At 44.0% G+C, this 12,479-nt stretch overlaps 1 protein-coding gene across 1 annotated transcript in view; it reads right to left on the bottom strand.

Moving 5' to 3' along the window:
• Window positions 1-1,196: 1,196 nt before the first annotated feature.
• The window catches only part of LOC141047670 (phospholipase A2-like), a 29,831-nt gene continuing 18,548 nt past the window's right edge, over window positions 1,197-12,479 (bottom strand). The window contains exons 2-4 of the mRNA XM_073542875.1: window positions 11,760-11,925; window positions 8,162-8,268; window positions 1,197-1,961 (exon numbers count right to left, since the gene is read on the bottom strand). Coding sequence (XP_073398976.1) covers window positions 1,807-1,961; window positions 8,162-8,268; window positions 11,760-11,925 — 428 coding nt within the window. The 3' untranslated portion in view covers window positions 1,197-1,806. The remainder of the gene's footprint in view (window positions 1,962-8,161; window positions 8,269-11,759; window positions 11,926-12,479) is intronic.

The following is a 12,479-nucleotide window of genomic DNA, read 5'->3' as shown; positions in this document are numbered from 1 at the left end:
AGCTCAGTGAGGTTACAAAACCAATTTAGTGCTTCAGGAAGTCGGTAAAAAGTAGTTAGGAGTGTTCAAATCAAGAAAATGATAAGGGTGCCCATACTTTTGCACAAGTCAAATGTTGTTTAAATGCAGATTGCACATTTTCTGTTAGTACAATAAACCTCATTTGAATCCAGAAATATAACTGAGTCCATCAGTTATTAGATATATGAAACTGAAATAGCTGTTGCAAAAACCAAAATTGTTATAAAGAAAAAAGGTTAACATTAATAGGGGTGCCAAACTTTATCATATGACTGTATGTTACTGTCATCAATTTCTAAATGAGTCATATTTTTTCAAATGAAAATGAGACATGTTGAATTCTTCCCCTTCTGATGTGTGATTTATGTTCTGTCTGTGAATACAATATGGCTAGAACAGATTTCAACATGATTGCACTCTTGTTTTCTTTATATTTTACACTGCGTCCTAACTTTTTTTGGGGATTGTATATTGGCCCAGTGACTATGGGAGTTGGTGTTTATGACCATGTTTTGCTTAAGAACAGAGTGCACACAGACAGACAAAAATGTGTTGAAGTTTATTATGGCCCCGAACTTCTGCCAAACTGACAATTTTTCCAATTATGAATAAATCGACATTTTCTTTTTGCTTGTAACATGTATATGAACATCAAAGTAAAGTGGTTTCCCCCTATCTAATCATTTCACATGTAAAAATCAATTCAACTCTATCTACAAACACGGTATTACAATGTATGTATATTATACGTCAGAAAATATGAAGTGCTACCATAGTTTAAAAATAATAATCATGGAAAACTTCCAACATTTTTCATCAGTGATGGTCCATGAGAAGACATCCCCATGATTATTAGGGTGATGAGCAGTCAAGTGTCATCAGCATAAAATTAAAAGGGGCATTTCCATCTTCAAGATCCCATCCCAATATGTAGTTAGTGTAGTAATAATAGCAAATGCCTCCAATTAGAAATGTAGTATAGTTCTTCTGATTCACTATGTCACATCTTGCGCAGGGCATTGCAGTAGCTTAGGTATCCATAGTTACGAGTGACCACTAACAGCTAACTGTCCTATATGAGGTCGTAACCATGGATATCGAAGTTACTTCAATGCCCTTCACTTGAGGTAAGTGACATGGCGAATCAGAAGAACTATAGTACATTTCTAATTGGAGGTATTTGCTAATATTGTTATTACACCAACTACATATTAGAATGGGGTCTTGGAGATGGGAATACCCCGTTAACAGCAATGTTCAGAAGACCCAGCACCCACCCAGTTGTAATGACTTGAACTTACGGTAAGTCTTTAGAGTAATCCAGTTTAAATTTGCTTTATTTGAGCCACACATAATGTGGGTTTTTGCACAAAAGCTGTTCTGCCCCAGTAAATAAAATGAACAGCATTCGGACCAATGTTATTACGGACAACACTAGGACTGAAGATTCTGCTCTATTGCGGAGCTGTTCCATCTTTTGATGGTGGCCGTGGCAGGGTACTACACATTCATCTGCCTCCTATTGATATGAATAGGGAGAGGAGGTGTCGTACCCGGCCGCCACCACCATCAAAAGACGGAGCAGCCCTGCAGTCGAGCAGTCCTAAGGATAGGTCATCAATGAAAATGTCATGGACAACCTCTTAAGTAATTAAAAACACTACAGAACAGTGATGGAGAAGTTGTAGTCCAATCATCCATGGCATTGGCAGTTATCATTATTGATCCACGTATTTTTCTTGGGAACGTTACAGATTTCTGTACAAAGGACTCATTTTTCTCTTGTCAGTCGTCGTAGTACTTGCATTGGGGATTTTTGTCCCAGCATAAAAAATTAGGATGCAAGGCATACTTTGCTTTATATGGTGCTTTCTGCAGGCATTTTGCTAATTCTTTGTCACATTTGCACAGTACTTTTTGGCACACGTCTCTTGTATAATCTGAAAAACAAAACGAGTATTCAGTACGGTTGTAATAAATCTGCGGTTTCCCAAGACAGGACAGTCTTATATTTGCCAAAGTTTGTACTTCTGCGCTCGCTCGCCCAGCCTTTAACATGGCGGTATAGAATAGACTTACTGTACACCTCTTAGTATTGGTCAGTTTGGTAGAATGTTGGCGACGCAAATAAGAGAAGTCGTCAGTAGAGATATGGAAGGTTCAGGGTTTAACTATAGTGGATGGAAGGGATATAGTCCACACTTGGAAAACACATGACATGATAGTTAGGAGTTGTAGGGTCGGACATATCATTGGTGCAACCTGCGCAGCCGCACAGGGACCCGAAGGTAAGGGGGCCCATTTCTAAAGCAGATGGGGTTGTGCATCATGATGAGCTATTAGACAACAAAGAGCCCATATCTTGTTCTTGCACACAGGCCCATTTTTGTCTGTGTCCGCCACCGATGGAGCTGTACCATAAATTAATGACATAAATCTTTGCTCTCATAGTATATTCAAGAAGATCTATTCTAGCTTTCAGACAGATGACATTTTTGGGATCCAGGCAGAAGGTAATCGCTATGCAAAGGTCTACCTGAGGTTGACGAAACACTCTAAATATCAACCTGAGTGGAAAGGTTGTCCAGTTTACAATTTTTATTCCATTGGCTTCTTGTACATAAATTACTACTTCATCTGTGCTTACTCATTGCTGCTCCAGTGCCGGCTCTCTGCTCTCGTTTCCAGTCTTTCTTGACTGTAGCGGCAATGTCGTGTCAACATTGTGTGACTTTTACAGCTATTAATTGGGCTCAACAGTGATGCAGAGGTAGACGACACCAGACCGCTCTAACCAGTGATTGGCTGTAGTAGTCACAAGATATCGATATATAATGTCCCCACTCCAATTATTTCAACAAACTTTGGAGGCAGGAGTGGAGAGCTGCCAGTGGAGCATCTATAGGTAGTACAGGTGTATTGGTTATTTTTAAGTACAAGAAGCAAATTGAATAAAAAATGTAAACTGGGAAGTCTTTTAACACAAGTCAATCTTGGGCAGGCCTTGGCAAAGCCAATTGGTCATCTAAGGCCTGAATCCCCAAAAAACTCCATCCTGCTTTCTGAAAGCTAGAATAGATCATCTTGAATATGCCATGTGTTACACTAGCGCTGGGATCCTCGCATGAAATCTCTTCCCCATTACATTCAGGGACGCCGACATACGCAAACCTCCGGCTGCGCAGTGAGTTCCTCGTCTCCTGCTTCCTGTCTTGTGCACTCTGCACAGGCTTCCCGGTAGCCCACTTCTAGTGCACACACCTCTGGTCTTAAGTGACAGTGCATGTACTGTGAAAATGCCCCTGGCCAATACAGCTGGGAGGCATCTTATATACAAGACACTCTTCCCTGTAGGGATGTGCCTGAGCAACATTTTTCCTCGCTAGTGTTGGTGCAACTAGGTAGCTGCCTGGTTCCAGTTTCAGAACCCAAACCCCAGGTCATTGTGTGGCCAGGGCCTGAACCCAAACCCCAGGTCCTTGTGTGGCTAGGGCCTGAACACGACCTCCTGGTTCTTCTGCTACCAGGGCCTGAAACCAAACTTGTAGTTTCCCGTGTGGTATTGTCCCCAGCCTGACTCTGAGATGTGTAAAACCACGTGAACCCTCACACTGCTTTCCTGCTGCACCCTGAGTCTGAAGCCGCATTGGCAGCATGTGATCCCTGACACTGCCCTCCTGTGGTATCTGAGATTGAAACTGCATCTGCGCTACATGTAACCTGAGACTTCCAGCTGACTGAGCATGTTCCAGTATCCAAATCCTGCCTTGTTTGTGATTTCGAGTGCAGTCCATGTCTGCAAACCTGACCCATGGGGTCAGAAGCAGCTGTTTCGGAGACTGCAGAGCGGTCCCTGGTGGCTACCTGCACCGTCAAGAGCTTCACCAGGTAGCAGCTTAGTTACACCCTCCAAGGTAAGCCTGGCCAAGTGGCACAGGGGGTTCACGAACCACGTGCACCAGCGCATGCGTGACAGTTTGCACTCGGAGTTATATCAATATTTGTCTCAGGAGCGAGAGCAACAGGAAAAAGTTTTGTTCCATCTACAGACAGTGGATTCCTGATTGGAAGTCCTGATGTCAGCTACACCAGCCTAAGTTGCTGGAACTGCGGCCGTGTCTATACAGCCTGCAAATTGCGCTCCTGGAGTTGAACTCGTCTCGCCTGATCAACCATCTTACGATGGGAATCCTAAACTGTCGACGGTTCCTAAGGCAGTGCATGCAGCACTATGTTTTTTTTTTCCCTCAAATCAGGTTCAAGTGGAATACCTAGTAGGAGAGGCCTTGAACCTGCAGGCCTTTCTGTTGGCCTTACGAAAGGTCTGCGATGAGCCGAATCTTCAGTCATCTGTATTTTCCCTTCCCAGCATCCAGGAGCAAACTAGTGAGGTGACGCGTGAGAGAAAGCAGTGTCTGGCTCTGTCCGGCCAGAGACCTCTTGTTCCCCAGCCTTTTTAAACAGGTACCCGAACTAAACCCATGCAAGTTGATAGGCTGGCTGAGCAGCAGGCGGAACTCAGTTGTGAAAAGGAATTATGCTATTGCTGCGGTTCTGTGAAACACAGATTTGACATACTACAAGATGCCATCTTAGGGGAACACGGCCCAAGCTGAAAGAATACAGAGTTGCTCCATTGACCATCACGGAACCATGGATATGTTTGGGGTAGTCAGGATTTGGACAAACCAAACCTTGAGCGACCAAGGTTATTAGGGAACTAGGGGGTCTGCAATGCCAAGACAGGTTATTACACTTGGGGTTATTTAGTTTGGAGAATCGAAGGCTTAGGGGTGATCTTATTACAATGTATAAATATATGTGGGGACAATACAAAGACCTTTCTAATGATCTTTTTACTCTTAGACCTGTGACGGGGACAAGGGGGCATCCTCTACGTCTGGAGGAAAGAAGGTTTAAGCATACTCACAGACGCGGATTCTTTACTGTAAGAGCAGTGAGACTATGGAACTCTCTGCCATATGACGTTGTAATGAGTGATTCACTACTAAAATTTAAGAAGGGACTGGATGCCTTTCTTGAAAAGTATAATATTACAGGGTATATACACTAGTGTCATTAATATTGCGTTGATCCAGGGAGCTAGTCTGATTGCCGTATGTGGAGTCGGGAAGGAATTTTTTTCCCCAATGTGAAGCTTACTGTTGCCACATGGGTTTTTTTTGCCTTCCTCTGGATCAACATGTCAGGGCAAGTTAGGATAGGATATGGGTTGAACTAGATGGACTTAAAGTCTCCCTTCAACCTTAATTACTATGTTACTATGTTACCTGAGCCCCATGGATACGTTTGGAGAAAGCCAGGATTGGGACAAACTGGTCACCTGGCTCCATGGAGATGTTCAGAGAAGTCAGGTTGTGACCTTCTGGTCAACTGGCCTTGTACCTCAATGGGCTGTGAGCTTCCTAAGCTTGTTGTTATCTCCTCTCTGTGCGTGTAACAGGTGGGGTAGTCATCCCTGGAAGCTCTGAAGTCACAGCTGCTCTTATCCCTGTGAGTCAGCAGAAGGGTGAAACTCTAATGTGCACAATTTTGTGTATTTTTGCTGAGACTGTTCTACACTGCTCAAAAAAATAAAGGGAACACTCAAATAACACATCCTAGATCTAAATGAATGAAATATTCTCATTGAATACTATGTTCTGTACAAAGTTCAATGTGCTGTCAACCTAATCACACAAAAGTCATCATTTGAAATCAAATTTTTGAACCAATGGAGGCCTGGATTTGGAGAGACCCCCAAAATGAAAGCGGAAACAAGTCAAAATGAAAATCAAAACAAGACAAAATTTTGGAAACAAGTCAAAATGATGCTCAGTATTGTGTGTGGCCTCCATGTGCCTGTATGACCTCCCTACAATGCCTGGGCATGCCCCTGATAAGGTTTCGGATGTTCTCCTGAGGGATCTCTTCCCAGACCTGGACTAAAGCATCTGCCAACTCCTGGACAGTCTGTGGCGCAACGTGACATTGGTGGATGGAGCGAGACATGTTGTCCCAGATGTGCGCAATCGGATTCAGGTCTGGGGAACGGGCAGGCCAGGCCATAGCTTCAATGCCTTCATCTTGGAGGAACTGCTGACATACTCCAGCCACATGAGGTCTGGCATTGTCCTGCATTAGGAGGAACCCAGGGCCATTCGCACCAGCATATGGTCTCACAGGGGGTCTGAGGATCTCATCTCGGTACCTAATGGCAGTCTGACTACCTCTGGCGAGCACGTGATGGGCTGTGTGGCCCTCCAAAGAAATGCCACCCCACGCCATTACTGACCCACTGCCAAACTGGTCATGCTGAAGGATGTTGCAGGCAGCAGGTTCACACTCGGCACATGTGACAGAGTCTGGAGACGCCGCGGAGAGCAATCTGCTGCCTGCAACATCCTTCAGCATGGCCCAGGGAGAACTATCGCTGCCTCTTTACCTGTGCACTCCATGATAGACTGGTGAGTAACCGCTTCATAATCCATTTACAGTAGGTATGGCCGCATTACCATATAAAATCGGAACAACTGAATCGAGATGTTATTTGTGAGTGTATTTGTTTTTAATTTCTTCTTTTAAAGGGTCGAATGACTTCGTATTATACATGTTGTAAAACCTATTTCCATCTTGCCAAATGAAAATAATATGTAAGGATGATAAAGATAGAATATCCGAGTACAACCACACTCATGGAAATCAACATGTTTTTCATAAGCATGAACCATAATTATGATAAGTGGCTTCCTTTGCTCTGCACTAAATGCCTCTCACAACGAACCATACGGAAGTGCTTTCTATAAACCGTCCAGAAACCCTGTGTTTGGAGGCTAAATTACTAGTGGTGTAATTGCAATTTTGGTTTGACAGCTAACAACAAATTAGTAATGTGTTCACTTCAGTAAGTTCACAGTGAACCTAATGACTCATAAGCCTTTTTATTATGGCATTTATATAGTGCTAATGCAGCATTTGTCATGTTCAAAAGACTGTTGCTTAACCCCTTTCCATCCACGACTTACCATTATATCATGCAACGGGTGCAGCTGTCTGGAGCACACTCAGAACCTAAGCCCGCCCACACAAGACAGATGCCGGCTGTGTTCTTCTGCTAGCATCTGCCTTTAAAGGGGATCTGTCACCCCATTTTAGCCCTATAAGTTGCGGCCACCGCCATCAGGGGCTTATCTACAGCATTCTGTAATGCTGTAGATAAGCCCCCGATGTAACCTGAAAGATAAGAAAAGAGAGTTAGATTATACTCACCCTGGCATTCGGCCCGGTCCGATGGGTGTCGCCGTCCGGCCCGGCGCCTCCCATCTTCATAAGATGATGTCGTCCTCCTTGCTTCTCCCTCGGCTCCTGCTCAGGCGTACTTTATCTGCCTTGTTGAGGGCAGAGTAAAGTACTGCAGTGCACAGGCGCCGGACCTCTTTGACCTTTCCCGGCGCCTGCGCACTGCAGTACTTTACTCTGCCCTCAACAGAGCAGAGAAGGTACGCCTGCGCAGGAGCCGCAGCAGAAGTAAGAAGGAGGATGGCATCGTATGAAGATGGGAGGCGCCGGACCGCGACACAAACCGCACACGACTCCGCCCCCTTCCCCCAGGGGGTTATACAAAGTGAGAAAGAGGGCCAAGCCCCAGGGTGAAGGGTCTGAAAGCTGCAAGGAGGAATTTGATAGGTAATTATGTAATCCAGTAATCTACAATTTGTGCATGTGCTGGAATGGTAGTCGGACTAGAGATCACAGGACACATCTAGCATAGGGGGTAATGTATGGATACAGCTTAGCAAAGACAAAAAGATGATACAGCTACAGTTACTATTCCATGTGCAGACAAATTTACTGGAAACCTACCTTAACTGCTTTCCGTTATTTGTACGGCTCACATCTGATATATAAGGTGCGATCTCAGGAGCTGAGCCTGTAACGTACAAGGCAGATGCCAGCTGCATTCTACAGCCAGCACCTGCCTCGAACAGCCATGACTTGAATGCTGACATGGTATTTAACCGTTGCGATTCTGCCAAATTGTTAATCCTGAATCTCTACAGGTCTGGCAGCTCTAACCAGTTCTGACTCCTGTCTGTTCACCAGAAAGCTTGCAATATGACAAAGTCTTCCATTTTCTTACCACATTTTATGGAGCGATTGACACATTTCCATTTATAGTTATGGTTCTTAGGATGGCAACCAAAATGTTCGGCTTCTCCATAGCAACAATCATGTCTAAAGCAGCACCTAGAAAAAGAGACAATATTATTCACAGTTACTTAAAGTCAATACTGTCTGATTCCAGCGATCTACATAAAAAAAACAGGGGATCCCGTTATAGCAATACTATTTCTAATGCTGTATATAGTAAAAATTAGTCTCCAATGCGCACTAGCCACAGGCTGGACATCACAGAAGAAATCACATGACAGGCAAGAGGGTGTTCAGCCTGCCCCCAGCTGTCATAGTAACTCATCGGCTCTCTGCGATCGCATTGCGAGGATGAATGAAAACCTGAACAAATGTATGAGCCAGAACATACTGCTTAAATGCCACTGTTAGTGATTGACATTGTCAACTAAGAGGTTAATAGCAGCGATAAGCAGGTGAGCCAAACACTGCTGTTAGAGGCAGATGCTGGCTATATAATGTAGCTGGTATCTGCCATGCTTCTGAGCCCGCTCCAAAATCCCTGACACACTCCATAATGTATATATCTGTCAAAGAGAGTGAAAGAGTTAGAGTCTTCATCACAAGACTGTGGTTGCCCTTCTTATTTAAGAAAACAGTTATTAGCCGGAGACTGATGACTAACTAAATCTATCTTATAGAAATGTTGACAAGTGTTGCTTACGGCAGGCTGTAGGACAAAACTTTCTTGAAAAAGTTAAGTCCAATCTTATGGGTTGTGGAATTTCGCCATGCAAAACGGGATCCCACAACGATTCACGGCCCTCCTCACAGTGAAAGCTCGATATCTCACAGTATCTCATGCTTTGCTCTGAACCAGCTCTACTGTGTCCTTCACTAAGCAGGTAAAGATTTGTAACATAACTGAAGCTGTTACTGATCGATAATTGTGTTGTATAGTGTAACGCTGATCTTTGAAAACCTACTGAGCCCCAGGCCAGACTTGCCCAAGAAGGGCATGATTAAGTGTCTACTCGGTCTTCACCAGGGCCTCTGATGGTGAGGATACGCTGGGCAGCTGGTAGACAACAGGTGGCACTCCAGGGCAGTCCCCAGGACTGCAGCAGCTAACATACATAGTAACATGGTTAGTAAGGCCGAAAAAAGACATTAGTCCATCCAGTTCAGCCTATAAAATTCTGTCAGAATAAATACCCAGATCTACGTCCTTCTAAAGAACCTAACAATAACTGTAAGATACAATATCGTTACGCTCCAGGAAGACATCCAGGCCTCTCTTGAACCCTTCGACTGAGTTCGCCATCACCACCTCCTCAGGCAGGGAATTCCCGATTCTCACTGCCCTAACAGTAAAGAATCCTCTTCTATGTTGGTGGAAAAACCTTTTCTCCTCCAGATGCAGAGAATGCCCCCTTGTGACCATCACCTTCCTTGGTATAAACAGATCCTCGGAGAGATATTTGTATTGTCCCCTTATATGCTTATACATGGTTATTAGATCGCCCCTCAGTCGTCTTTTTTCTAGACTAAATAATCCTAATTTTGCTAATCTCTCTGGGTATTGTAGTTCCCTCACCCCCTTTATTAATTTTGTTGCCCTCCTTTGTACCCGCTCTAGTTCCATTATATCCTTCCTGAGCACCGGTGCCCAAAACTGTACACAGTACTCCATGTACGGTCGAACCAGAGATTTGTACAGAGGCAGTATAATGCTCTCATCATGTGTATCCAGACCTCTTTTAATGCACCCCATGATCCTGTTTGCCTTGGCAGCCGGTGCCTGGCACTGGCTGCTCCAGGTAAGTTTATCATTAACTAGGATCCCCAAGTCCTTCTCCATGTCACATTTACCCAGTGGTTTCCCGTTCAGTCTGTAATGGTGATATTGATTCCTTCTGCCCACGTGTATAACTTTACATTTATCATTGTTAAACCGCATCTGCCACCTTTCGGCCCAAGTTCCCAACTTATCCAGATCCATCTGTAGCAGAATACTATCTTCTCTTGTATTGACTGCTTTACATCGTTTTGTATCATCTGCAAATATCGATATTTTACTGTGCAAACCTTCTACCAGATCGTTAATATATATGTTGAAGAGAATAGGTCCCAAGACCGACCCCTGCGGTACCCCACTGATCACAGCGACCCAGTTAGAGAATATACATACCATTTATAACCACCCTCTGCTTTCTATCACTAAGCCAGTTACTTACCCATTTACACACATTTTCCCCCAGACCCAGCATTCTCATTTTGTGTACCAACCTCTTGTGTGGCACGGTATCAAACGCTTTGAAAAAAATCAAGATATACCACATCCAATGACTCACCTTGGTCCAGTCTATAGCTTACCTCTTCATAAAAACTGATTAGATTGGTTTGACAGGAGCGATTCCTCATAAACCCATGCTGATATGGCGTTAAACAGTTATTCTCACTGAGATAATCCAGAATAACATCCCTCAGAAACCCTTCAAATATTTTACCAACAATAGAGGTTAGACTTACTGGCCTATAATTTCAAGCTGACTGGAGAGTCACAGGCGTGGGTACAAGGTGCAGGAGGGTGAGACAAAAGCATATTCAGATGGTCTGAGGTAGGAGCAGGTAGCATTTGAAACGTGTCCTGGGACACCATGCTTAACAGTATGGCCTCAAGTTCACCGAACAGATAGGTAACGGGCCAGGATGGAACAGGAAGCATAAGACTAAGAGAGTGCCCCGGGTGGGATTTCCAAGGCAACAGCAAGATGAGACGCTATGTAATGGCCATAGTTGCCAGCTAACTCCCCTAACTGAAAAAAAGACGCAGAACCGTGGGTTGAAGTATAGGACTCTCACTTACTGGACTGTAGTGCTATGCTGGATTATGGTGAAGACAGAGGAACTTGAGGCAGAAACAAGCAAGCTTGGAATAAGTAGCGAGATCGTGTGTGAAGAGACTCCATGTTCTAAGGGAAATGTTTGTGAAGTTATGCACCCGCTATCTATTGTACATATTTCCCACCAAGCTAATGTTAAGACTGTTTGTTTATTTTTGAGTGATGGTCTCCCTCACTGAACTGTTCAATATCTGGTCCTGGCCAGCCAAAGTCATTGCCATCATGTGGTCTGAAAGGGTGTAGAACCCATATAGACTAAGCCCACGCACCAAGCCAGGACCCCCATCTTCAGGTATCTTACCGGGGTGTGGAAGAGCAGTACCTCGTCCATGTCTACCACCCCGTGCCATGTTACAGATCTGCTATTTGGGATTGGGCACCTATGTGTGGGTCTCTTCAATCCTTTTTATGGGCGCTATATTATACATTTTTATTTCCCAATGAAATGTATGGAAAGAGCTGTGAATGTGCGCCCCCCCCCCTTACCTGATGCAATGGCACCATTTTCCGGGAGATATACTGTAGGTCTTTCAAGATGGCTATGCTTTAGAAAACTAGGTGTCACACAAAAGGCAGAGTGCTTTAAAGAGCAGCCTGGAACCTCTGCTTATCTCCTGTTTTAACATTGGATTGGGCACATTCCAAAATAACAACAATAAATCAAATCATGTTAACATGAGACGTAACTATGAAATTAAATACCAGTCTGTCCTATCTTTTGGCATGCCATGTCCTCCTAGACCACAGTAACATCCATATCCAATATACAGCAGAGAAGACCTGCCGGTTCCACATTCAATAGCTCCGGCTAATTCAATAATTCCTCTTTTCTGTCGTATCTGTGAACTGCCCAGGTCAGCATTTAGGCCTGCAATGTAGATATAAAGTTTTGATTGAAAAAAAGTTTGTTAAAGTAAGGGATATGCTTTACGAATAACTAAATACAATGGGTAGACATAAGTTGTTATAATGCCAGAGCCAATCCAGCAGCAAAGACCCGTTCATGCTATTACACAACTGACCTGAAACTGACTTAGCATATTTGCACTTTTAAAAAACTTTTGACATGCCATAAACACGTGGCGAGGGGGATCCAGAGATTGATCACCCCCTCCAATCTCCAAAATGAAGATGCAGAAGAAGCAATCAGCCGAGTTCTGCTCTCCAAGACTGTGACTCACTCAAACGAAATGATTGCGTCCATCTTCGGTATCCAAGGAAGCAGTAGTTGCCTAGATGCTTCTCTTCCTTTGTTGTAGTGATTGGTTGGGTGGTGTCTTAGCACCCAATCAACACCTCTGACATATCTATGCAAAATGTCAAAAGTTTTCTAAAGTTAAAGTGACACTGTAATGCAGGTGACCGGAAGCAAAACACAGATAACGCAAGGCAAGAACAGTCAGTGGACTATACAATTCTGTT

This window comes from Dendrobates tinctorius, unplaced genomic scaffold (genome assembly GCF_039654945.1).
Source record: "Dendrobates tinctorius isolate UK_male_01 unplaced genomic scaffold, ASM3965494v1 ptg000129l, whole genome shotgun sequence".
Lineage (NCBI taxonomy): Eukaryota > Metazoa > Chordata > Amphibia > Anura > Dendrobatidae > Dendrobates > Dendrobates tinctorius.
The sequence above is the reverse complement of the archived record's forward strand: the minus strand, read 5'-3'. Positions and strand labels throughout refer to the sequence as shown.